Source organism: Alexandromys fortis, unplaced genomic scaffold (assembly GCF_014885135.2).
Source record: "Alexandromys fortis isolate MF-2015 unplaced genomic scaffold, M_Fortis_MF-2015_v1.1 scaffold_5, whole genome shotgun sequence".
Taxonomy (NCBI): Eukaryota; Metazoa; Chordata; class Mammalia; order Rodentia; family Cricetidae; genus Alexandromys; species Alexandromys fortis.
Genome location: NW_026067924.1, coordinates 30,542,874 through 30,570,815, shown reverse-complemented (window position 1 = coordinate 30,570,815; position 27,942 = coordinate 30,542,874). Strand labels below are relative to the sequence as shown.

Genomic DNA, 27,942 nt, shown 5'->3' with positions numbered 1-27,942 from the left:
TATATATATATGAACCCCATTGGGATTAAAATTCCCCTAGTGGCATTCTGGCCAGAGACCAGTTCTTAACCTGCCTCATAGTGGGACTTCGCAAAGCTGCTCTTAAACCAGTAAACTCTTCTAAACTCGCAGAGATTTTTCAGGACACTAAGGAAAATCCTTCTGCATTTCTTGACCGACTAACCAAAGCTATGTTACAGTTCACAAACATGGATCCAGAATCCACTGAGGGCAGACAGCTCCTGATGTTCCATTTCATCAACCAGTCCTACTCAGACATCAGGGGAAAACTTAGACGTTTGCAGAAGGGCCCCCTAACTCCACAGGCGCAGCTCCTGGAGATGGCTTTCAAGATTTACCACGCAAGAAACAACAAAGCCAAAAATCACTGCCACGTGATTACTGCACCTGCCCGGCCAGCCGAGGTGACAGACTCCACTGCCCGTCCTGTTCGCGCTGCCCCCCGCCCCCCGGACCTTGTTTCAAATGTGGTAAGGCAGGTCACTGCGCAAAGGGGTACCACAATCCTCATCATAACCCACGGGGCCCCTGTCTTAGGTGTCTCAGGGAGGGCCACTGGTCCGTGGACTGCCCTTGTGCATTCGATGATGCGGGGGCAACGGGCCCAGAGGTTCCCCAGGCCGATTTGCTGGGCCTGGCCATGGAAGATTGAAGGTACCCGGGAGCCATTGACAACCCAACCGCCACGCCCATCTGCAACCAGGAGCCACGGGTATTTCTAACTGCGTCGGGCTGCCTCATCTCAGTTCTCTTGGACACCGGGGCAACATACTTGGTTCTAAGAGAATTTTGGGGGCCAACCTCTCTTTCAAACTCCCCTATTGTCAGGGTAGGAGGACAGCCTTATCTACCTCACCAATCTCCACCTCTCAATTGCGTATTTAGAGGTATTTTTCTCACTCATTCATTCCTAGTTTTACCAACCTGCCCAGTTCCAATCTTCGGGAGAGATCTTCTGACCAAGTTCGGAGCCTTCATTTTTTTCGCGCCCCCAACTCATTTCATTTCAGATTTGTTGGTGACACAGCTGCTTCTTCTCCTGGTCCCGCAATCTTCTGATACTAACATGCCTTTTTCTCTTCCAGCCTCCCAAGTGGACCCTCTCGTGTGGGACACCCAGAATCCCGCTGTCGCTAAACACCATTCCCCTGTTGTTATTCAGTTAAAAAACCCCACCGAGTACATCACCCAAGCTCAGTACCCCCTCTCTTCCCAAAGCCTCAGAGGGTTAAAACCTATAATCTCTGACCTTTTGAGAAAGGGGCTGCTTCGTCCCACCTCTTCCCCCTTTAACACCCCGATATTGGCTGTCAAAAAATCTAACGGAACTTATCGTTTGGTTCAGGACCTCTGGCTCATCAACTCTGCTGTGGTGCTGTTGCATCCAGTCGTACCCAACCCCCTCACCCTTCTGTCTAACATTCCTCCAGGGACCTCCCACTTCTCTGTCTTGAGCCTCAAAGATGCCTTTTTCTCTATTCCTCTCAGCCCTCAATCTCAAAACATCTTTGCTTTCACCTGGACAGATCCTGATACTAATTTCTCTACACAGCTAACCTGGACTATCCTCCCTCAGGGATTCCAAGACAGTCCACACCTCTTTGGCCAGGCTCTGGCCTCTGATCTGCTCTCTCTGTCTCTCCTTAAATCAAAGCTGATACTCTATGTCGATGACATCCCGCTATGTAGCCCATCTTTGGAGACCAGCAGGACTGATACTGCTGCCTTATTAAACTTCTTATCCAAAAAGGGCTACAGAGTCTCACCTTCTAAGGCCCAATTGTCCACCACTCAGGTAATGTATTTGGGATTAACCATAACCCCAACACAAAAGGCTATCACTCTGGACAGAAAAAGACTAATTCAATCTCTTGCAGTTCCTTCCACCAAAGAAGAGGTTTTATCATTCCTGGGAGTGGCTGGTTTCCTGCGTTCCTGGATAGCCTCCTTCTCCCTCCTTGCCCACCCCCTATATGAAGCAGGTCTTGGCTCCCTACATGAGCCCCTTCTCCACCCCATCACCAAACCTTTCCGGAGACTTCAACAGGCCCTGACCCACGCCCCAGCTCTCCATCTTCCGGATTTAACTCGCCCCTTTTCTCTTTACGTAGCAGAAAAGGAGGGCTATGCTCTGGGAGTCCTAGGTCATCAGCTGGGACCCTCCTTTGCACCTGTAGCTTACCTGTCAAAGAAGATGGACCTCACCACTTGGGGCTGGGCACCCTGCATATGTGCTTTGTACAGCTGCTGAACTTCTTATTCATGAGTCAAAAAAACTAACCTTCAGAGCACCCACTATGGTTTTCTCTCATCATAACCTGTCCAACCTCTTAACCTACAAAGGCCTACAGAACCTACCCCTTCTCGAGTTCTTTCCCTTCAGGTGGAGCTGGTGGAAGATACGAGCCTCACATTTCAATTCTGTCCACCCCTTAACATCTCAAATCTTCTACCTCAACCTAATGCTAATGATTAGGATAATCCCACTCCTGCATTGAGGTCCTAGAGGACCTACTACCTCATCCCTCACATATACAGGAGGGCAGTCGATCCCAGGCTACTCATACCTGGTACACGGACAGCAGCTCCTTTCTATGTGATGGGACTCGCAGAGCAGGTTATGCCATAGTATCAGACACAGAGATAGTTGAGGCAAAGGCACTCCCTACTCATACTACTAACCAACAGGCTGAGCTGATAGCTCTCACCCGAGCCTTTCAGTTAGCCACGGGACAGTCTTTAAATGTCTACACAGATTCCAAATATGCGTTTCATATCCTGTTGTCTCACGCGGCCATCTATTACCAACTCAGAGTATATTATGGACTTACTAAAAGCTTCTCATCTCCCTAAAGCTATAGGAATTATTCACTGCCGGTCTCATCAATCTGACAGTTCTATTGTCTTCAAGGGAAACAACCGAGCTGACAGAGCAGCTAAGATGGCAGCACTCCAGAATACAGGCCTGCCTCAGCTACCTCAGGGAGTACTTACAGCACAGCCCACAGCCTCACAGACACCTCCCAACACCCAACAGATCCTGTCCTACCTACACCAGCTTTTTCATCCCAATGAAAAAGCCCTACTTCATTTTGTAAAAACACATATCAAACCCATACCTGAGGATATCAGGTTTCTAAAAGCCACCACTGCTTCCTGTCAGATCTGCCAAAAGTCATTTCTCCCAGATACCCTTGTGCTTCTCGTTAAAAAGCGAGCTTCCATGAGGCCTCGCTCTCTTGCCCTTCACCCTCTTGTGTCTTGCACACCTGTCCCTTATTGTGCCCCCCCATTAAAGAGCACCCACGTGGGTGCCGCGTGTCTGTATCTCCTCCTTTTTGTGCGTGTTTTGTCTGTCCCGTGTTTGTCTCCACACACACATCCGCTTTAAAAGAATAATAGTATATATACCCAATTCCCTTTCGTTTTTTCAAGTCCTCCATATATCCTTCTCTGGTCTCTTTCATTTCATGTCCTTTTAAAATTAATTATAGCTATACATACATGTATATTTCTAAATACATAAATACATTTCTCTGAGTCTGTAGAAAGTTCCATAAATGCTCCAGGGACTGACCATTTGGTACAGCATACCAAGTAGACTATGTCTCCTGCTCTCAGCTCTCCTTAGTTGGTTTAAAAGAGCTGTTCTTAGAGTTGAAATTATAAAATTTTCTTACAATGACTGAAAAGCACATAGGACATAAAGTAACCATACTCCAAACTTTCAGAAATAAAGACTGCTTAAAAATTCCAGTCTTTCCATTTTTATTACCTATGTCATATAACCATATGACAGTGTGGATGCTAATATAGTCCTCGCTCTTTGATAGAAACACACTAGAAGCCCTAGTCCTTATTTAAACATTCTTTGTTAATGTGAAATCTTTAGCCTGCACTTACAAATATTTTAAGGTATTTTGACAGAAATATTTCAAATTCTATTTAAGTCCTCTAAAATTTACAGCCACAAAGTCCTTCCAAATTCCTCTTCAAAGAATCATTTTGAGTAAAGCCACATATTAAATGAAATAGTCTTCTGCATTTTGACTATATTCAAAGATTCTCATTGTTGTGTAACAGGTGAAAGGCATAATGAGTCCTAAGGTTCTGTTTGCACCTTTGGCGTATGATTTCCAACAGTGGTTACTCATTCTACATCTAATCAGTCCACTGCATCACTGTCCTTTTTATTGCACAGTGCTCTCACTCCATGTCATGATTCAGCAAAACTCTTACAGAGCAAAATATATTTGTAAAGAGAAAACTGAAAGGATTTTTTTTCTTTACAATTTGCAATTTAGTTTCTTAAGAGTCAAAAATTAAGAAATCAATTGTCATGTTTCTAATACTGTCTCTCTGTGTGTTACTGTGTGCATAGTCTAAGACATCTGACTGTTCTAAAAATGTCTGATTGGGCGCTGAGCACCATGCCATCTGTCTGCGCTCTATGTGCTAGAATCCAGTTCGTGAGCTTTGGGCAAGGGGCATGGAGGTTAAGGAAACACAGGCAGAGACAGACCGACACATGGACCTCCAATCGCTGGTACAAAAAGCCCTTCTTTAATAGCATCATGGAGGCTTAAATAGACTTTAAGCTGGACTCTCTTGCTTGTCCTACCAGTTAGACTTTGTTTTTCAGCCAGCTAAGTGTGACATGCCTACCAGAACTTTTCCACTTCTTTTCTTTGTGGATGAGGAGCTGTCTCTCTTGGCTACACTTAACATTGCAGCATGGGGCCCGACAGATTCTTTCCCATTCTCAGGATTCCCTAGTTTGTACACTTCAGGAAAGACTAATATTCTAGGTAGGAGTTTCTCCCATTTGCGCTGGGGGTGAGAACAGTGAACACAGCACTGACATCTGTATATAGAGATCACTATACACTTTCAAAGCACACTCAGCCATTGACACGCTGCAGGGGGGATGAGGTGAAGAAGTCAAATGTTTTGCTGGTGCTTCATAGTTCTCAGTCCCAATGATAGTGCACCTCAACTGACAATGGTGGCTGCAGAGGCTGGCCACCTGGTGATGTAAGGCTTGGGTTTATAAAACACATAGATAAGGTAATGAAATTGGCATCTAGCTACTGAGGATCATGTTGATTTCTAAGCATGACCTTTAGAGTGTGAGCCAAACCTTCCACTTGAATTTTTCAGTTAACAACACCAGGATTGCCTCCTCTTTGTGACTAACTCCTTTCCCCATCTCACCAAGGCTCCAGGTTTTTTGAGGTAAGAATGTTCACTGTTATTAGGTCACCAGCATGGGTCTATATTAAATAACAGATTAAATGTCATGATGGTTGCTGACCAAAATCATCACATCAGAGAAGTTACATCTTACCAGAATGTACGACTGGGTTCAAGGCTTTCAGGAGCTGTGAGATTACCCTTCAGCAAGACTGTCAGTCTCTTTTCTCTGACAAGGAGGCTTAGCTAAGTCTTATGCATCCTCTCTCACTAGGAATTTGCTACAGCAGTGAGTACCTTACCTTCTGAATTCCTGTGGGTACCATATTTCAGTCTACCTGTGTTTCTTAGGTAACCTATTACCCTATCTCTTGCTATGTGACTGTCAATGTCTTTCCAATCTTTCGCCCTTGGAAAGACAGTATAAACTTCAATGTCACACTCTACTTGTTCCCATGTCATATGTAGTAACCTCTGAATTACTGTTTTAGACAGGGAGTTTCAGACTTAGACTTTCATATCCCAGATATACTATTTCTTTTAAAAGAATGGATGAAACTGACATCTACATAGCATTTGTAATTAGTCTGGCAAATAAATATGAGCTTATATAAATATAAGTATCTAGGAAACTACCAAAAGTCAAAATTTCAATTGCAGACACAGTTGCAAATCTAAAGATTTTCATGTATTATTTGTAGAATAATATTAGAATATTTTGACTTAAAACATCTAATTTAATTTAGTTTTTACTTTTTTATATGAGTATCAAAATCTAAAGATAAATGAATGGTCTGAAGAGGAAATAGCATATGTGTATATAAAAATATTTTAATATATGATATTTGGTGTTTAATATCTCATGTTAATTATATTTAATATACCATATTAATATAATACGTAAAATAACATGTTCATGATTTTATATCACATATCTTAAATGTTATAAAAATTCTCAATAATACAGAAATTTAACACTTTTGAACTATGGGTGGCTTATAAAGAAGATAGCACATAGAAGTACATTTATATGTTTTAGGTTGTTTGTAATAAAAAAGTTATTCATATATTTTTCTTATTCATTATATTCAAAGCAAAATGGCATTCTTAGAAATTGATCTATTTATACCAAAGTTGTTAAAACAGAACCCCAAGTTTAAAATAGTTATGTTCTACTATAATAGATATTTAACATTTTTTTTGTTAAAAATTTCCCATGTTTAAAATGGCTAAGGGCATTTAAATTTCTGTTTGGGCTGAAAACTTTTTAATGACTATTTTTGTATCTCTGTTTAAATGGAGCTATTATACAAGTGGTATACACTTGGTATGAGACAAATAAGGCTTATTAGTGGTCACTGATGCTGTTTTAAAGAGAAACTTATAAGAAATGCAAAATTTCAAAGATTTTAAATTTAGCTCCAAAATAAATGAATAAATGACTGGATGAACAAATAAACACCTTTGTATAGTTATAGTGTACCCTTTTACCTAATTCTTTGTATACTTATTGTGGTCTATGATTCAAAAATATAAAACTTGAAAGGCTCTGTGAGTGGTGTCATCCAACTAAATCACTTTTCAAGGGGGCACACATGTCTGTTTCATCCAGCACCACTATCTGAGTATCCCAGCTGGGTTCTGAGTGGTCCCAGCTGAAATGACCACTCCCGTGGTGTGCAGTATGTACAACTATGTACTGTGGTCAAGATGTGGTGCCTTGTGGGTCCAACTCCTCCTGAAAGATGTTCTATTAAATTATAAATCTTTCTCCTGAGGACCATTTTGTCTTCTGGCTGTCCTGTAACCACAGCTGTTTTTTCTCCAAGTTCAACATTCCTAGGGAGAACCTAATTTCTTGAGGTCTGTTGTTTCAATAGTTTGATAGCCCAGGAAGGGACAAAAGCATCTTTGTAGAATGTCCTAGTTTCTTCAAGCCTGTAATAACAGCTCATTGTTTCTTGTGTTGTATGATCAAGTAGAAGCTTCATCACAGCAGAAAGCTTTGCAAATTAAACACACATAGGCTCAGGCATGAGGTTAGCTCTGAGAAGGACTGGCCCATGCCTGCACCCACAAACAGAAAATAAATTACAATAGGTGGTGGAAGTTGAGTCATCTTAAGTTGGCATTTTCAGGGGAGCATACACAGCGAACTTTTATATTTTATGAGTAATTAAAATCCTATACATATTTTTGAGCCTTCTATATCTTAGGTGGAACCCTAAGAAAATGGGGTCCTGAGAAAAGCAGGCCTCTTTCCTAAAAGGGCCCACCCTGGAGGAGGGAGGGCAAGTGTTATAAGGAGAGGACAAATAAAAGTCCCTGCCTGCCAGTTGCCAGGCTCTGCTGCTGGGCTCAGCCTGCTATTATTCTGGAGAGTTCTTACTTCCTTGGCCTCTGAAATGAAACTCTTGGCTGCTCTCTGTGCTGTGTGTTCTTCACTTTGGAATGTAGAATAAACAAGACTGAAGCTAAAATTGAGACCAGCGGGAAGTGGAGACCTGCTGCAGGACATCTGGTGCTCAATACAGGTCCACTTTCTTTAGCTTAAAGGGCAGAGAAAGGCATTCTCCTCCCAACACCCTTGGCAAGGACTTTGCTTCGGCTTGGCACATACATTCTTTCACTTTCCTACCTCCTAAGAGTAATGAAAATTTTTCCTCTTGTTGCTTTTTCTGCTCTAAAAATCATTTAGCTTAAATGGCTCTACTCTCTCCACCCCCTCTTCTCTGTTATTGCTTGTATCCCTGGTTTAATTGCCACCGCCACTTAGCCTGTTGGTTTCATTCTTTTCTTTGACCCAAAAGAACTGAAAAAGCAGCTGTTTCTGGTTTGTTGTTTGTGTGACCATTATCGCAAACTTGGAATGGTCAAGAACCTTGTCTTGTGCTGTTTCCCACTTTATTGCCGAGATAAAACCCTTTTGCTTGCTCTAGTATGTTCTGGAAAGACATTGGAGTCCCCTGTGGTGATTATTCTGAAGTGGCACTTGGCTGTCTGGGAAGTTGCAAGAATTTAAGGATGAGTTTAGAGGATTCTTGTTCTGAGGGCTGCAGAACAGGATGTCTTTTCAACCAAGCAGCCTTCTTTTCTTATGAAACCCCAGTATAGCCTTGGAAAACATGAAGACAGTTGACAGGGAGTGACCATAAACCACCCTCATCCCTTTTATGGGGATACTTGCCCCTATTGCTGGGATTCTTTGGTTGTCTTTTAAAATATTTTTTTAACTTATTATTACTATATGTGTGGGTTTGCATGTACATAATGTTTGTGAGGTACATATGTATTGTCATTCATTGAGAGGTATAAATATAGTTTTGCAAATTGGTTTTCTGCTCCCACCTTTATGTAAATTTTGGGGTTCAATCTCATGTCTTCAGACTTGCAAAGAAAGTTCCTTTACAGACAAAGCCACTTCACAGATCTGAAGGAACTGTTTTTTTTTTTTTTTTTTTTTTTTTTGCATTGACAGGCAAAACTGTTTTCTTTGCATTTTGCATTTCTAATTGAACCCAGGGCTCTATACATATGAGGCATGCAGTATGCCACTGAGTCATTTCCAAGCTTGTGTGCGTTCTTCAAAAAGCCTATATGAAGTCCTTACCCCTAAACAAAGCAGGGACTCTCTCTGACTCTGTTGTTTGCTCACTGGCTGCAGCTATGTTTTCAGGAAATCAGCAAGATTAAACAAACACCATTTAAATGAAAAGGGGCCACAATTATCTGGGAGAAACTCAGATATTAGAGATAGAGCTTAGGATCAAGCTGGGCTGGTGTATGTGTGGGGACAGCTCAAGAATGAAGGGAGAGAGTTGAGAATGGTGGGCATCTGGAAAGGATGACCCAGAGTTTGGCCATTGTTCAATTTCTAGATGAAAATTTCATGGTGACACCTAAAGAAAAGCATGCCTGCCCCCTGGAGACTAGATGATGCATAGGAAATATGAGGGACACCTCTTCTGAAATGCTGCTTCCCTTTCTGATTCATGGTCCCTCTATTGGGAATCAGGATCATGTCCATCTCATCAGATGCCCCCCTCCCCCGGACACACTCAAAAGGAGGCAACTGGTTTTCATTTGCATTACTACCTGGCTCGCCTAAGAACCAGGGGTGGAAAGACTTGATCTCCAAATGGGAGCCTAAATCCAGAATCCATGCTACACTTATAGACATGCTCTTTAGCGACAACAAATGCAATGAGATTCCTTATTTAAGCCTTTTATGTTAATTACATCACTGTCCGCCTTCATCTATTTTGCAGATGAAAAAGAAAAAAAAGGGGAAAGTTTCCTTTGTCCGCATGTGTGCAGTTAAAGGATAACTCCGACTTCTGCAAAAACTGCAAATTAAATCCCAATTTCAAGCATTTATTCATGTGAGCTCATCTGCTTTAGCACTTGCGGACTTGATATTGATTCACAAATTCTGTGGGGAATGAAATTTAGTACAATCTGGTCTTGTTGCAATGTGGAGATCATTAAACTAGTTGAAAATTTAAAAAGTCAGGTGGTAGCCCTTCAACATCGAATCTCTTCCCAGGCAGTTTTTCTTGTTTTGGAGTGAGAGGTGGTCACTCTGAGGGGAGAAAGGCCTGTTTCTATTGCTTGTTATTGCCCATTTCCAATGTCACGGAAAAGCTTTGCGAGTTGGAACTAGGGTAAGGGTCCTGGGTGCAGCCTGCTCTCACTTAAGGAAAGTCTCCTGTGCAGTAGGCATTGGTTCCCTATGAAAACGAAACCATTTGCAATTTTTCACAGTCCTTCATTGGAACAGACACATTTTGCGTCTCAAACCACAATTGCAAGGTTAGCATACACACAGTTTTGGCTCGGTGTGTTTTCTTACATGCCTTTTCTTGTTTGGTAATTCACTGTTTGAGGTCCTTGGAAGTTCGTATCATAGCCTGGCCTTGTCAGAATCCAACATTCTGAAACCCTCAGAATCATATGAGACCAAGAAAATTATGTAAAAGAAAAATTTTAAATTATCCAAGCAGAGATTAAGTCTGCCTAGGAGTTACCACGGACAAGAATCTTATAGTTTAAGAACATGTGGGCCAGTACTATGGGTTACTTTAAACTATGAAAATAATTTGGATTCAGTTCCCTTTGTGTAAGTTGATATATTTGTTTATGTTACTGTTTCAAGGTAAGGAAGGGAATTAGACAGAAAAGAATCCGTAATTAGGAAGGAGAGACTATAAAGTAGAATGTAAGTTACAAACATTTGTGGAGGAGGGATTTCCAGAAGGCATGTATATGATAAGTAAAGGTTACTAAAATCTCTAAGGCCAGAATTCAGTACACTGATATAAAGCCTGGGCTTAGCTCAGTGTAAAAGTATATGATTTGTATCATTGATAAAGTTTGGGTTAGAGAAAAATTTGTGTTTTATCAAGATAGTTATATTTTCTGCCTTATTTGTTAAAAACCTGTTCTCATCTAAACTTTGCCTGCCACAGAAAGGTTAGCAATAAAAAAAAATCTGTCACTGCACAAGATGAAGAAAACTTTCCTTGTGGATGCTGAAAGCCCAAGTTTGCAGGCATACTCAACGAGAATGGGAGGTCTAGAAGGATAGCTAGTGTTTTGAACCTTATCTTCCCAAGTCAGCCAGAACAGAGGGAAAAGGAACCCTTAGGAATGTTTGGCTTCTCTGGTAAGTCACTTGTCCTTGTAATTGGAGAGGCCTTAGAATTTCCAACTACTGAACTCTAAGCTGCACATAGACTACACGTACACTCAAAGAAAATAGAGTATTCTCTGTGCTTCTATGTTAAGCTGTATGGTCAGCAAGAAACTTCCCCATTCCTTCAGATGGCACACTTGATAGAGGAAAGTAGAAACAATTAAAGGTCTCTAGGAGATTCCCTGACTCTTTAAGGAGCTTAGTTATTTAACCTCTCATATGTTTTAAATGCTTCCCAGTGCATAAAACAAAATAATGCTATCTGCTCCAACTAAGACTCTTATTTGATCTAGTTGACCCAGGGGACCCCTGTGCTCCCAAACATATATACATATAAAAAGCAAATGACTGGTTTTATCTAGTGTAAAAGGGACAGTGTTCAAAAGGCTGTCAAACTCCAAGGAATTAATGACTGAACCTACAGCTCAGGACAAAGGCTTATGTTTCACAAAGACTCAGAATGAGAAGGGGAGGACCACACTGAAGCAATAAACCAATTACCCACTGTGCTTTCTCTTCTAAGGGCACCAAGGTTCAGGTAAGCAAATCTGTGGACTATGCTCCACAGCTCCTGCTACTGAAATTATCCTTCTGGGAGGTATTGTAATGACACATTCACTCTCCCCTCTGGCCTCCTCACATAAATCCTGTCTTGACTCCCATAAAAGTATTTCCAAAGGTTTTTCTAACATTGTTTAAACAGGTTTGGCCCTGGTTAGCCTCTCATTTACTATGATATTAAACATTTTGACTCCTTGCTCCTCCTTTAATGGGCAATCAAATTTGTTTGTAACATGAACCACCAGATTACTTTTCAAATAGTTATGCAAAAGTTAGTGGTGCACCTCTTCTGGACCAGATCCAGACACATCACAGCTTGCTTGCACGAAATGATCTAAGTCTTCCTTAGAATTTTCAAGTAAAAAAATTGCATGTTTCTTATACCAACAGTCGCCCACAACATTCATGGTTTGAATTTTGTTTTGTCTCTCTGGTTCTTGTTCACTTAGCATCTTTGTACAAGTGATACCTTCAAGGCTCAACACCCAAAATCTTTAACTGATAGTGACCAAGTGATGCTATTCTTTGGCCCCTATTATCACCTTTTTCTTTTTAAGAGTCTCTGAACTTCATTCCTTGGAGGACTCTGTGATCTCTTATCCAGATGTTCCTTATAACAATGCCCTCACCCAGGAAGAACTAGCCAGACAAGCTGCATCCTCTCTTCCCTGAAAGATTTCAAAAGTCGATTGTTGAACAGGAAGTGAACTGACCAATGGTCTCTCCACATCAAGATATAGAGAGCAATCGATTATCCCTGAGCCTCACACTGCAGGAGCCGTGCTGTGGATATGTCAGTTGGGACTGGACTCCACAAATGTACATTTTGATTAGTTGTGATTTTCTGAAAAGACCTATGCCTGCTGCCAAGAGACATTTCCTTGATGAGGAAAAACTGAGGATTACACTTGTCTTTGAATTTAAGAACAGATATTTAAAATGTTGTTAGGCGTATAATAACTTAGGCTCTTCTCGAAAATCCATGGCTTCACTAGTCCTGGGTAGTTGACTAGGTTTCTGGTTCCAGGACTGTTTTACCCACTGTTGATTGGGTTTTAAGGCCAATTAGTTAGTTGTTTATTACCAACAAAGTATGTATTCCACCAATACACACTTTTTGGATCACTGTAGGGGTCATTTTAATTGCGACAACTCACAGCCCTTGGAAGGTTGGGCAGATGGTGTAGGTGGATAAAATAGGATATGATAATATTTGGTAGTGTTGATTCTCACTGGGCCAGTTTCAAAGACCCACAACCAGGTCATAAAGAACAACATGCAGGAGTGGTTGACTCTGCCTGGAAAATCTCAAACTGTCCTCAGGAATTTTCTCACAAAGGAGTATGTGCCCAGTGTTGTCACTTTTTTTCTTTTCAACTTTGGTATTATTTAAATTCTGTTCCTTGCTTCTTAGACTGAAATTTAGGTAAAATCTAAGAGAAACAGGCTTTTTTTTTTCCCTAAAAGTGCCCGCGATGAAGAGATAAGAGAGAGGAGAGCATGCCTGTAAGAAGCAAGGCCACTGCTGCCAAGCTTGGTATGCTCTTATTTTGAAGTTTATTCTTGTTTCATTGTTTGTTAAAATTCAGTGCTAGCCTGCTTGCTCAATTGCTATGATGTATTTGATATCGTCTCTTTTAGGGGAACAAGACCTAAGAGTGCTGCTGACTTGAGACTAGCGGAGACTTGAGACATCCATAACCAGAAAAGAATAGGTTTCTATGTGGAAAGCTCCTAGTCATTGTTCACTTAACCACTGCAATAGCTTACAGTAATTTTTAGAGTTTAAAGAGAAATTTTACTAAAAGAAATTACAACTATGTAATGATTCACTACAAAATTATCTTTTATATTTCTGAATGGAACCAAATGACCTGTGAAGTAGTGCTTTAAATTTCCTACTCCTCCCTTCTCTGTTGCTTAATTGTTAAACGGGTAGTGTCACTGGTTAACCATTAATCAGTTAGGAGTATTGTTTAATCATTAACCAGAGAGTAACCCCGCCTACCCATTAGAGGGTATGGGCTTCTGGTTATCCATTAGCCAGAAGGTTGACATAAGGCTCTTGCATATTCACTGTTCCACAAAGGCTGCAGGAGAATCAGAACCTGCTTAGTCAGAAGAGTGCTAAACAATGAGTTCCAACCAGCAGCGTGTGAAGCTAAATGATGGCCACTTCATTCCAGCACTGGGCTTTGGCACATACAAGCCTGAAGAGGTAAGAACTATGGTGTTGGTGGAGGGTTCAGGAGAAAACAGCCTAAGGGAGGATGGGGGAGATAAAGCTGTCAAGTCACCCATTCCCATGGGACTCTGTGGAACTCACGGAGTTTTGTTTCCCTAGACTAGAGCTATACTACATATGAGAAAGAAGATAGTTTGGCCTGTGTCAAGGTCTTATATGATCATTTGTCAATGGTTCAGTGTGTCTTGGCTCTGTAGAAGAAATCAAAGTTACCAGTCTGGAACACTGTTAGCTTTCTTGATTTGATGCTGATTGGAAGAAGGGAGGATTCCTCTTTTTAGCTCTATATTCTATGGTATTTTCCCCATACCCCCAAAAATGCCAGACTTAAAAAATTAGCATGTGGAATATTTGTATAGATGAGAAACAGAATAAAAGTCCTAGGATGACTGCAATTCTGTTTTGGGCGTGGTCAGTATTTCACAGCAAATGCTGCACCTGAGTTAAGTAAAACATCCAATGCACCACTCTCAACTGTGGGTACTGGGTGGACATTGCAGCATCATGATGGTGAAAATGGCAGGTGTGAGATGCTGGTCTTTGCTAATGCACATTAGGTTTATAGCATAATGGTCCAGAAGGTGCTCTGAAAAGAAGTGAGCAAAAATGACAGTTTACAAACCTGGAAGGAATTTCATGTTTTAAAATCTTTGATCATTCGATTTTAAGATAAGTGAATTATTGTTTTAAACTTTGAACTCACGTATTATCTGTAATTTTTACAAGGATATGTATGGCATGCCAATGGCCATATTGTCTGGTCTATACCTTATCTTGTTGGAAATAGCCAAAGAGCAAGACTGAAGAAATATGATAGGACTTAATTACTTCTTATGGTAAAATTGCCAAAAGAAAAGGAAGGCAATGGGGCAGGAGATATCTTCAGTGGTTTATGAGCATTTACTTATTTATTTATTGCTCTTCAGGAACCAGGATTTTATTCCAAGCAGGTACATGGCAGTTCACAACCATCAGTAACTCCAGTTCTAGTGATCTAACAACCTTTTCTGTCCTCCACAGACACTGCATGCATATGGTGCACAGACATATATGCAGGCAAAACATTCTCACAGAAAATTAATCAAAAACAACAGTTTAGAAAAAGAAAGAGGCCACAATCACTATAGAAGTCTCAGCCTGAGTAGCCCTGTAGCTTGCTCACTTCTACAGGCCTCAGGGTTCAATGCTTAGAGCCACCATCTCATTTACTATACCATCATCATGAAAAGAATTTCTTTTTCCTGTTTTTTTTTTTTTTTAAGTTTGTTCTGAGACAGGGTCTTACTGTGAAGCTCTGGTCCCGGGATTTGCTATGTAGACCAGGCAGATCTTGAACTCACTGCTTCAGGAGTACTGGGATTAAAGATGTTGTGTGCCATGTCTAACTTTGATGTTTTTAAATAAATGCAAAAGTAGTTCGACGGGGCATGATCCTCTATCCTTTAACATATGAATGTTGTGGCAAAGTAAGCAATAATCTGAAATTTAAGTCTGGTTATATTTTCATTAAACAATGTAACTTTTGTTTTAAGGGCTGATAACCTAACATGAATAATCCCTTACAAATTAGGAACAACTTTCTATACAGATGAGATTTTCCATGTATTGTCACAATTTGATGCAAAAAAAAAAAAAAGCTCAGTATTTCACTGGGGGAAGACTCATGATGCTGCACTGAATTTGTATCTCTTATCTGTTTTGTTCCAAATACCTTTCTCCTGTGTTCATTGTACTTGTGACCCCATAAATTATAACAGGGGCTCTTTCTATATACTCAGTTCTGTAAGCATTTATAGAATAATCACTGAATTTGAGGTCTACTTGAGGTCCTCTGGTGCAATAATTGATCATTATTGCATGGGTATGAAGGAGTTATGGAATATGACATTCTCATTATTATCCAGGAAGAACTCAGTGAAAGTAGGTTGAAACTTATTACCTCAAATGCTCAAATGCTCAGCTATCCTAGATATGGGGGAAAGGCTCCTGAAATCACCTCTGTGTCGGTGATCTTCATAGTTACTGTTTGTGGATACTGTTAAGTTATACAGGAGGTGAAATTTCAGTGGCCAGGAAACCAGTCTCTTGTTAGGTAGTAAAGTAGCATGAGAATGACCTAGGAATATAAAATTTCTCCTTTTTGTCCACTACACCCATTTCAACCCCTCTCTTACATGCCTTTAAATTCTGCTTTTGTTTACTCTTTAGGTTCCTGAAAATAAGCCACTGGAGGCTATAAATTTAGCTCTAGACGCTGGGTTCTGCCACATCGATACTGCTTATGTGTATCAAACAGAAAAGGATGTAGGGCAGGCTATTCGAAGCAAGATTACAGCTGGCCTTTTGAAGAGAGAAGACATATTCCTCACTACAAAGGTATTGTGTGTGTAGTTCTCAGATTCACAGATGAACTGAAATGTGATGTAGGCACGCAAACATTAATTGGATCACGATTCAACTGATAAAATATACATACTGGTACATTTTTTATTACATATAATTTGTAGATGAGTTCATGAAAAGCAAAAAAGATTTTAAATTCTCATTGTTCTCAAATATATCACTCTGAAGTCCCTTTCTTTTCTGAACCTCAATTCAAAGTAGTACATTTTTTAACATGGGCTGTGAATTCAGCTTAAACTATGAAATTGTGGCTTTCTCTATCTCCTTGATAGCTTTGTAAAATCTATTATATATCAAATACTAATTTTATCTTTAACCAGTTAAGAGCGGTAAAAGAAAACTTTCATATTAAAGGTTAAGTACAATTATTAGTGTCTGTCACACATTAAAATGTCAGCTGTTGCTTCTGTTCAATTATGTAAACAAAGGGATGCTAACTCTTCTCTAATGGTAAAATTGGATCAAATAATTAGATTAGTAATTGCTTTTGATCTATGTGAGATTTAATTTAGAGACTGAATATTATTAGTAACAAATATGAGTTTTATCTTTTGAGAAATTTTCTTTTATTTTTGAAGGATTAAAACAAACTTATGATCAAGTTCATATTTGTAAGTCAGATTAATAAAAACCACGGAACAAAGGGGATTTCATGTCTTTTGATTATAAGTTTCTACATAGTGCAAATGTATTTATATTAGATAAGTAAAACTTCCATATTTGGATTGTTTACTAATCTAGGATTACTTCCATTCTTTCATGTAAATAGCTTTGGTGCACTTTCTTTAGACCAGAGCTGGTTCGATCTAACTTGGAAAAATCATTGAAAAACCTTCAACTGGATTATGTTGACCTCTATATTCTTCATTACCCAGTGCCAATGAAGGTAAGCAATTTGAATGGTCAGACTTTATCAACTTTGACAATGGCATGGTTATCATTTTTTTCTGGATGATCAAGATAAAGTTCTATTTTATTTTTATGTAAATGCAATTTATGTGTTACATAATCTACTCAAAATATATTATGCAAATGGCCATAAAATTGGAAGACCAAGCAATTGCTAGAATTACAGACTCAAAAAATGTTCAAAAATGACACTATTTATGCATTTCTCATATTATGCTACTAGGTATAGAGGTTTTAGTAAAGCATTTTGTTTTCTTGTGGCATTGAGAGAGTTCAAGCTTTCTGGTTATCACCTTTTTATAGCATCATTAAGTTTTCCTCCATCAAAATTAGCTTGGAATACAACTTTGATTAACCATCTTTAGTGGACAAACTTTCCTATTGCCAAAATATGCTCAGGTAGGAAAAGAATATTGAGTATTTGACTTGTGTCAGGACTGAAATCTATTACTGGAGGTCAGGACTGTATTTCTACTAAAATTTTTAGTGAAAAAGAAATCTCTCATCAAAAGCATGAATAAGAAGTAACAAAGTAATGGACAACAGTTAGGAGACTACAGATAGATCTGTGAGAATACTGTTTACTAATAACAATAATAACTAATATGTTTGTAAAACTATTATATAGTGTATATATATATATATATACATATATATATATACACTTTATACAAGAAACTAGTTCAAGTTCCTGAGAATACTCCTTATACTTCCATATATAAATCGCTTTGTAAATGTAAGTACATAGAATGATGCTCTTGTTAATACATATTTAGTGTTCTATTTCTAGCTATTCCTTTGATTATAATTGTGTTTAGTCAGATTATTGTGAAGACTGTTTTTGTTCCAGCCAGGGGAGGATCTGTTTCCAGAAGATGAACATGGGAATGCATTATTGGACACAGTGGATTTCTGTGCCACATGGGAGGTGAGCAGTTGGAAGAGGGACAGTGGGGGAGCTGGGAGAGGGAAACAGGGTCATGCTTGAGAAAGAGGGGTATATGCCTTTGGGTGTATAAATTCATTATGTTTACATAGGTGTGTTACCAGAGGGAAGGGGAGCCATGCATTACTACAGTGTAATGAAGGGCAATGAAGAAGGACTCAAGACAACAGGAATAAATGTATTTTGCCAACATATGTAGTGTGAAAATCTGGTTCTTAGTGAGGATGCAGTAATTCCTTCATGGCTGTCACTTTCTTCCTCTCTTATCTTCACTCTTTGGGTTCTTCACATTCAATTTCAGCAATCATCTGGGCAGTGTCTCCCTAGTGCACTTTCTCAGTGTTAGTGTGATAATGATCAAACCCAGGGTCTTTCACTGCTAGCAAGTGCTCTGCCACTGAACTGTATGTCCAGAGCAAAATGGTACACTCTTAACTGTTCCTTTTTGCATTTATTTCAATGTAAATATGACTCTTCACAACTCCTTCGTTTCTAGGCCATGGAGAAGTGTAAGGATGCAGGATTGGTCAAGTCCATTGGGGTATCCAACTTTAATAGCAGACAGCTGGAGAAAATCTTGAATAAGCCTGGGCTTAAGTACAAGCCTGTCTGCAACCAGGTGAGAAACTTCACACTCCCCTTAGTCTCATATACTTTTCCTTATCTCTGTTCTGATGCCTCCAGTCCATTTGATCCTTCCTCAGGTCATCTTATTTTCATTGAAAAGAAGATTCCAAGAATAGTGTCACTGTAGCAAAGGATACTTTGAGATTCTAAAATTAAGGTTTGCGGTATTAAATTTTGTGAAAAGGAGACCATATTGTCGTGTCCAACTGGTGCAAAATGTGGAGATTTAAAGTCATCCAGGAAGCAGATGTCACTAGTAGTATTTCAGGATCAAAGTAGACTTCTATGACCTGGGAAAATGTAGTCTATCAGACAAGTGAAGGTACTGGCAAATGGGCCGACTTATAGTGAGAAGGCCATAAGAACATAGAATGAGCAGTGAAAGGAGAAAATGAAAATGAGCGAGATGAGTAGGCAGTGCAGCTTTGGAGGCAAAAGGGTTTTTCTTTCCTCTTAGTATGCCCGGTCTTGGGATTTTAAAAATAAGACCTAGCTGCAGGGAGTGTAGCTAAAAACCGTGCACATGTCTAAAAACCACACACATTTAACTGATCGCCTTTTCATAGTGCTATTAATGTTGGATAAAAGCTACACTTGGAAATTACATGCAGAACATACAGTAGATTCTGTGCCAGAAAACCTCTAGGTGAGCGTTTCTTTTCTTCCTCATCTCTTATAAGCTATTTTAAACGCATGCATGTATTCTGTGAGTGGCCCTATATTCTCTATTACAATTTAACACATTCTCATCATGTCACAAAGATCTTTGTCTGGAAACTGTAGCGACCTGGCTGCTATGGTGGTAAAGAAAAGATTTGCAGGCAGTTGAAGTATTTCACTATAGATCAGAAAAAAAAAAAAGGCATCTTACAGAGTGCACCAGAAAAGAGCAGTGTGCTGGACATAAAGGAAGTGTTGCCTGGCACAGGCCCTAAGACCACTTTACTGCACTCTCTGCTAGAAGGCCTTGATGGCTGGTCAGAGTTTTCACTTTATCATGGCCTGGCAGCTTTTTCCAAAAGCACAGTACATGGAAGCTCCCTCTCTTTTCAGCAATACTTCCTGCTCTCTACTGCCCTCATCTAGAGACTGTCCCTGGGTGTGGAGGGCTGATCTTATCTAAAAGCTGTCTCTTAGCCAGACTCCTGATATTTATTGACCCTTGGCACAGATTCCTGCTAGAAGGCTCGTGCTGGGAGTTTTGCTATAGAAATCTGTTGTCACATATGTGGTCTTATGATAGGAGCATGCCACTTAATCTCAATCTGGGTTTGTCCTCAAGCCCCCCGATTCTATATTTTCCTTATAACATGGAATACAGTTGAGCTGATTCACCAAAGTCTGTCTCCTGGAGGGCTGTCTCTGTCACACTCACAGCCATCCTAACCTTGTTCTCCAGTTCTGCTCCCTGCATCCACATGGACTAATGCGGCCCTCGATCTGGAGGAAGAAGCAGAGCCACTCTTCTCTGTCTCTTCCTCTTTCTTCTTTGTTCCCCAATCAGCTTGTCTCAACTTTCAAGTCATCTGTCCATGTAGGATTTCATATATCTACAAGGTCAAGGACTTAGAAAAGAGAAAAAGTGGGTTACTTGTCTTTCTTCAACTGTTTTAATTTACTTACTGTGATTATCTCCAATGCACTAATTTTTCTACATGCAGTTAACTTTATACATATTTATAAATAAAAACTTCCACTGTGCTTAGAAACCACCTAAGGGCTATCCTTTCCTCTGTTGTTGGCAGCCATGCTGGTTCCCTAACTTAGCTATCATGAACTGGTCTGCTATTAATAGCTTTTCCTGAATAGAAAATACTGTTTCAGGTCATTACGTTTTTTTTCATAATAACATGAAATTGTGACTTTCCAATATAACAAATATATATATATATATATGTGTGTGTGTGTGTGTGTATGGCATTAATTTTCTCAAAAAATTTTTATCATAATTTTTGTGAAGCATCCTAAATAATTGATAGACTGATGAAGAATATTTTTGCTTCCTAACCTGTATCTCAAAATAGTGACAGTTTGTCACATGGACAAATACACCCATTCAGGGTATATCTCTACATATATATTTACTTTATATCTTTCCAATATTTTCTTTAATTTTTAAAATTACATTTGGGTGTGTGCATTTGTGTTGTGTATGTACATGTGTGTATGCTTGTGTGTGTGTGTATGTATGTGTGTGTTACGGTACATCTGTAAAGGAGGACAGGAGAGGACTTGTGAGTTTCATTGAAAAAAACCCAGGTCTGACTTGTCAGCAAGTAATGTAACCCACTGGCTCTATTTCAGAAACATTCTTAGGACCTTCTTCAAAGTAGTTTCTTTAAGTGTTCACCTTCAGAAAGTTCAGAAGATAACTCCCAAAGAAGGAGATGTGATCAGACATTGTTAGACTTGTGTTTAAAAAAATTAACAATAATTCTCTTCCATAATCTGAACTTGCGTATATTTAAATTTCCCAGTTATTTTTGGAAATGTCTTCGAGTCAGTACTGTGTTTTCTCTTTGTAATCCAAATTGGAATTTGAACTTCAAGATCTGCTTTATAGAATTATTTTATCATAATAAAAATATTTTTGTGCCATATTAGTATATAGATGTGAAATTAAGTTTTAAAGATGCAGATTAAATTATATTGATAATCTAAATATGTTACATTTTTTATTTAATCCTTCTCTTTTACATAAACACCAGTATTTTGTATAATTAGATAACATTCTGTTTGTCCCTCTATTCTAAAGGTGGAATGCCATCTTTACCTGAACCAGAGCAAGCTGTTGAACTACTGCAAGTCAAAGGACATTGTTCTAGTTGCCTACTGTGCTCTTGGATCTCAACGACCTAAACGATGGTAAGGACAGTAAGGAGTTTACTCCAAACACCAGTAATGGTGAAATCTTTTTAATAATAACATAAACTCAGGTTTCAGATGCTCATTTTGAACTTGTTAAGAGAGAGAGAAGAATTTCCATTTTTGAGGAGATCTTGATGATGGAAATGTTACTGGTCCAACATATTTTTTTTTTTTTGAAGACCCCTGGTTCTGAAGCCTCCTAACAATTCTTAACTTTTGAAGCTAACGATTTCGGCCTTTATTTCCAGGGTGGACCCAAACTCCCCTGTTCTCTTGAATGATCCAGTTCTTTGTGACATTGCAAAAAAGCACAAGCGAAGTCCGGCCCAGATTGCTCTTCGTTACCATCTTCAACGTGGAATCGTGGTCCTTGCCCAGAGTTACAAAGAGAATGAGATAAAAGAGAACTTACAGGTGACCAGGGAGGCTGTGGGCATCTGGGCTCTTACACATCATCTGTCTTCTATTTTCTTCTTTGAAATCTCTTAGGGAACTTTTTGGCCCAGACAATCTCCCTAGCATTTCCTGCTCACGTGAGATTTCAGTTGCATGCAGAAATGTTTTGTTCTACTCTACATCATAACAACTTAGCTTGATAAAATTCTATTTAGAGAGAACACAGAAATTTAGAATTCAGAATTAAGTCAGCTGTGCACTGTGAACAGCTTTGCAATGGGTCTCTTCATTGTTTGATGAACTGAGAGTTTAAGTTTGGGTAGATATTTTCATATGATAAACTTTGTGGCTTTATTTTGTATTTGACTTGCATATTCACATATTTTATTTTATTTTTGTTTGTTAGTTTTTATTTATATGTATAGATGTTTTGGCTGCATACATGTCTGTGCACCATGTCCATGCCTGGGTATCTGCAGAGGCTAGAAAGGGGTGCTGTGGAGCTGAAGTTGTGAATGATTGTGAGCTGCACTGTGTGTTCTGGGACTCTAACCTGCTCTGGAAGATGAAATAGTGTTTAAACCAGGGGGCCATAGCTAGTATCATGCACACATATTTTAATATGGATGTATTTATTTCTCATGAGTTGCTTTACTGGCTAAGATCATATTCCTTTATTGAAGACTAACCTATATTTGTTGACCTTCTATTTTCAACTACAAGAACTTTGTTATACCATTATGTAAAACAATTGAAAAATGAACCAGGTCCAACCTAGAGTTTTAATATAGAGTATATTTTTTAGCTCATTATTTTATGGCTTTATATTTTTTCTAGAGTTATATCTGAGCACTGAGTGGTCTGTCTACCTTGCGTTCTCTCAAGTACATTTAAAGAACTAGTGTATATATTTGCAAGATGATGATATCCATCTGACTCAGGATACAGTTGATCTTTTCTGTGATGTTCTTTAGCCCCAAATAGTTTTCATTCATTAGCCAAATGGTATAGGCTTCCTTTCCTCACATATTCCTCTTTCAAGACACTGAGTCAATACTTGCAAAGACTTTAAATCTAGGAAATAATTATCTACCACATATTCTGCTAAGTTAAGACCTGGGAGATGGTTCAGTTATTAAAGTTCTTGCCAAGCAAACCTGGGACTGGACTTTAGATCCACAGAACTCACATTCCAGGTAGGTATGGTGCACTCCTCTAATTGAGCTTTGCAGGCAGAGATAAGGGATTCCCAAGAGTAAGTTGACTGGTGAAAACAGTCATATTGTTGTTCTCTGGGTCTGATGGAGAGATCCTGTCTCAATGAATAAAGTACAAGAGCTATGTGGATGAAGTCTGGTATCAACCTCAGTCTTCCACATACAATACACACATATGTGAACCCCTACATATAAAAAACACATGAATACTGTATATACACATCTGGAAATAGACAAAGGACAGAAAGAATTAAAATTAAAGGAGTCAGAATAAGGACATTGCCTGTTAGTAGAAGTAGGTGCACATTTGCATGGAGGGTGAAGACTTGATAATATGAGTTTTAATTAATTTGCAGCATTTATATCTTCTCCACATTAATTACCTTACATATCTTCTATCCTAAATTCTGCTGTGCTCTGTGTGTGTATATGTGTGTGTTTGTTTATTTTCATTAGCAAACATTTCTCTTTATTGTGTTTCTTCATTCCTTTATTTTGTGGTTAAATGTCATGTTCTTTTTTTCATTGAGAACATAACACCATACACCAAATATATTTAAAAAGTGCATTTCTTTCCAAACTCTAGTTGAAGTGCAGCTTCTGAAATTATGTAAAATAAAAATTAAAGAACAGTTAAATAATGTTCTGAATGGCTATGTAGTATTGCCAGCAAGAGTAATTATAATCATGGCTTTGTCTTATTTATGTGAACCTCTTTTCAAAATATGACAAACTACCTTGACAATATGACTTAACAATAATTCAGGTCTTAAACAAGACCTGAATAAGGACAATGACAAATGATTCCACTGCATGTAAAGAAGAAATCTCACAATGTAGCATACCTAGATAGAGAACTACAGACGAATAATTTTAAGAGCCTAAGGCCTGTAGAATTGGTCTTCGTTAGGATGGGGTACTTGTTTATCCAACAGCCACTGGTCAGCCATGAAATGATATTCAAACAAACAACACCAAACAGATTCAGCAGAATGTGTTTATGTACATGTGTGTGTATGTGTGTGTGTAGAATAATTGAACAAAAAGATCATATATTAGCAATGAGACATGTGAGAGTGAAGAGAACAAAGGTGGGGATGATATAATTAGATTTTAATGAAAACTAAAATATGATTTTCTGTGCAGATAAATCATATATGTATGAATTTCTTAATTTATTATTGTTTACCTTGATTATATCTTTCAGTGTTTAAATATTTAAGTTTTTAGATAAATACTAAATTTCTCCATCAGTTGAGGAAGAACTGAAAGTTTGAAATATTAAGAATTTTAATATGTAACTATATTGAGAATTTATAATTTTATGTGACCTTTTTATATATTAACAACTTAATTTTTTCCATTAAGGCATTTGCATATATCCTGTTAAGTTTATAAAGAGAAGTGGTGCTGTTTATCATCATTTACTAATTAATCCTTTTTTCTTTTGTTAGTTTCTAAATATAAAGAAAAGTTTGCTCAGTGATTTTTTACTAGATAAATCAGTAGCTAGATTTGGACCCTGTAAGCTTTTCCTCCTCCCTCCACCCCTCTTTCCTTTGCTTCCTACCCCCTTTTCCTCTTTCTATTTATTTATCACCTTTAAGAAAAAGAAATAACCAAAGATTTGATGATTTATTTGTACCAATAATTTAGAAATTAGTAGAAAATTGCTTTATGTAAAGAAACCCATTGCCAGCCAGTGAAATCCTTTTCACGCCAAATACTTTCTTCTTTTTGAAATAATTAACACCTGAATAAATTGTACCTTAAACTGTGTTACAAAGAATTCTATTTATTCACGTAAATATTTGAATTATTGGGTTCAGAAATTTATTTTAGATTATTTGAAATCTAGCACCATGGCCTTTGAATAAAGTTCCCTTTGGTAGATTGTACTGCTTCAACAGATCTCAAAAGTGGTTTCCTTTAATTTTTATCTGATATCCTTTGATCACTTGAGTATCTTGCTTAATGTCATAAAATAACTTTCATGGGTCTTTGCATATTCACAAGTTGCATTTGTAGAATAAAATATGATTCACTTGGGTTTTTAAATTTTGCAAATGGACACTGTCCTAAAATGTTTCAAATTGTTCAATAGGTATTTGAATTTGAGTTGCCTTCAGAGGATATGAAAATTCTAGATGGCCTGAACAAAAATTTAAGATATGCACCTGCTCCATTGTAAGTCACTCTTATTAATATGTCAGAATTTATTTTAGCTTATGTCTTTTCCTTTTCAGTGAATGTTTGTTCATAGAATCAATCACTTCAGTAGTTTCTTGAAAGCTGCCATTATGACAATTATTTTTAGCTGGATGGTGGTGGCACATGCTTTAATCCCAGCACTTAGGAGGCAGAGGCTAGTGGATCTCTGTGAGTTCGAGATCCACCTGCCTCTGCTGTTGTGTACTGTGTGTTCAAAGTTAGTGTGGTCTACAGAACTAGTTCCAGGACAGCTAGGGCTGTTGCATGAAGAAACCATGTCTTGAGAAACCAAAATCAAAACCATACAAACAAATAAACAAAAACATTGATCTCACTTCTTGCTCTTTGGACATATAATTTGATACTTTAAAAGGATAGACAGTTTTCAATGGCATCACTAATAGATGCTAATGGATTAATAGAGAAAATTGAAAGATAAAGACAAGACATAACGTGTAGGTGGAGGCTTCTCTTTCGTTTCCTGGACACTAAGACCTGAATAATCGTACAGAAATTATATTAATTACAACAATGTTTGGTCAATGCCTCAACCTTAATTCTAGCTAGCTCTTATATCTTAAATTGACCCATTTCTATATTTTGTGTATCACCGTGAGGCTGCGACCTACTGGGTAAAGTTCCAGCATGTCTTTCTCCTTTGGCAGCTGCATGGCATCTCCTTGACTCCACCTACTCTCTCTATATATATTTCTGTTCAGTGTTCCCACCTGGCTTTACTCTGCTAAGCCATTGGAAAAAACAGTTTATTCACTAACCAATAAAATCAACACATATACAGAAGGACATCTCACATCAATAATGCATGTTAGAGACTTGCAACTACTTAGTAATTCTTGTTATATTTTAAGTATTATAATAAGTAATAATTTTGTCAATTTATGGTGATAATCTATAGATCTACAAGTTACATGTTAAGCTTGATTCTTAGCCATAGAATCTATCTTATTAGAGACATCCTGAATTTAACACCTTATGTTGTATACAATGGTCAGTACATAAATAATAAATGAATTAAGTGACAAGGAAATTAATTCTTATATTATTTTGTGATGATTAATGTTTATACTTTCATTAAACATGATATTCAGTTTTTTATTTTATTGAGAGACTAAAATGAGACATAATGTTTCCTTCTATGCTTTAACAGTCTGAATACAGAAGTAAAAAGGAAGAAGTATATGTTATGTCTGTTTGCATTTTTCTGCTCTAGACAAGTGAATTTAATTTGAAACAACAGCAGTTTTACTTTGTTAAAAACATTTCCTTCATATTCAAGTTTATGAAAATAAAAATAGTAGATTCTACAACCAGCCAGCAAAATTGAGTGGTTAAGTCTAAAGATGGCATCATAGATTTCTGATTTACCACCATGAAAATGAATCCAAGCATTAATATTTTATACTTTTCTTTTCTATTTTAGTGGTAAGGGTCACCCGGAATATCCTTTTTCTGATGAATTTTAATATGGATGCCTTTGTCTTGACTTCTATATCAAGTCTCGAAGTCCCTCCATATGGATATTGATCTAAGTGACATCTGAGATGCTGTCAACTGAACATTTATCATTTATGCTTAGTCTGAACTGCTTAACAACCCAACTTCAGAGAGAGCTGTGTCCACCAGTCTACCATAAATTATTACATTTTCATTATGCTTTGAAATAATGGCAATAATTCCTATAAAGATCTTTCTTTAGTACTGTCTGCATTTCTTGCCTGGTTTGTTTTCTTTTGAATCTTTGAGACAAAAAAATTAACTTTTTTAGAAGTTTGGGTGTATAATTTAGGAAATGATAACTTAAGGGATTATAGTGGGTGTAACCTTCTCTTCTAGCAAAGTTGCAAGTACCAGGTATTTGTGAGAATGCTCATCTGACTTATGAGTCCAAAAGAAAACACATTGCACATATTTATGGTTCTCAGTCTGGAAGGGGAAGCATTCTTGGAAAGGCTGACCCACAGTGCCAGGGTTCCCTCACAACTTCTAAATTACAGAGAACTGGACATGTTCAGTGAGACATTCCCGAGATAGTGTTGGCCCATGAGGTGGCAGGGGTGTTGAGTGATCTGTGGGTACAGAAGTATGTCATCAGGAGTTGCTATGTTCCTGTATTAGAGTAACAGTAGTAGGTTTCTTCCTAGAGCTTATTGCCTATTTAATCTCAGGTTCTTAGCCTGATTAACAGTGTCAGGTATGGGCTGTGTCTTGTGTAGCAGACCTTAAATCTAATAAATTGGGGTTGGCTACTTTCATAACATTTGTACCACTATTCCACAAGTATATCTTGATGACAGGTCACTATTGTAAGCTTCAGGATTTGTATACGAATGATATTGATGATTATATTTCTTCTCTGGTAGCATGAAAAGCAATTTTTATCACCACAAGCATTAATCAGTAGAGTTGAAACTTCTAACTGGGCATCAGACTTATTTCTTCATGTTTGATGATGTAGTAAATATGATATTACTCACAGAGAGCCTGCCCATGTTCCACAGACCATAGAGCATTATTTTACCTTCATAATAATAAGTTACAACATCAAGTAAATAAAAACAGCCACAACAGAATATCAAAACATATGGAGTTACGAAGTTTCACATTTTCTTATGGAAATGTCAATGATTTA

At 38.2% G+C, this 27,942-nt stretch overlaps 2 protein-coding genes across 6 annotated transcripts in view; both read left to right on the top strand.

Moving 5' to 3' along the window:
- Positions 1 to 2,489, top strand: part of LOC126501502 (uncharacterized) — a 5,310-nt gene extending 2,821 nt beyond the window's left edge. The window contains exons 2-3 of the mRNA XM_050142183.1: positions 41 to 675; positions 936 to 2,489. Coding sequence (XP_049998140.1) covers positions 41 to 675; positions 936 to 2,272 — 1,972 coding nt within the window. The 3' untranslated portion in view covers positions 2,273 to 2,489. The remainder of the gene's footprint in view (positions 1 to 40; positions 676 to 935) is intronic.
- Positions 1 to 27,020, top strand: part of LOC126501685 (aldo-keto reductase family 1 member C13-like) — a 78,346-nt gene extending 51,326 nt beyond the window's left edge. Inside the window, exons 1-12 of one of the 5 annotated variants that reach the window (XM_050142501.1) lie at positions 7,604 to 7,748; positions 12,938 to 13,007; positions 13,112 to 13,185; positions 13,560 to 13,688; positions 15,924 to 16,091; positions 16,888 to 17,004; positions 17,878 to 17,955; positions 18,470 to 18,592; positions 21,356 to 21,465; positions 21,717 to 21,882; positions 25,186 to 25,268; positions 26,734 to 27,020. In XM_050142501.1, the coding sequence (XP_049998458.1) occupies positions 13,605 to 13,688; positions 15,924 to 16,091; positions 16,888 to 17,004; positions 17,878 to 17,955; positions 18,470 to 18,592; positions 21,356 to 21,465; positions 21,717 to 21,882; positions 25,186 to 25,268; positions 26,734 to 26,776 (972 nt within the window). In that variant the 5' untranslated portion in view covers positions 7,604 to 7,748; positions 12,938 to 13,007; positions 13,112 to 13,185; positions 13,560 to 13,604 and the 3' untranslated portion in view covers positions 26,777 to 27,020. Of the gene's footprint in view, positions 1 to 7,590; positions 7,749 to 12,937; positions 13,008 to 13,111; positions 13,186 to 13,559; positions 13,689 to 15,923; positions 16,092 to 16,887; positions 17,005 to 17,877; positions 17,956 to 18,469; positions 18,593 to 21,355; positions 21,466 to 21,716; positions 21,883 to 25,185; positions 25,269 to 26,733 lie in introns of those variants that run through there. The other 4 variants (XM_050142503.1, XM_050142502.1, XM_050142505.1 and 1 more) reach the window with 4 other exon arrangements.
- Positions 27,021 to 27,942: the final 922 nt, after the last annotated feature.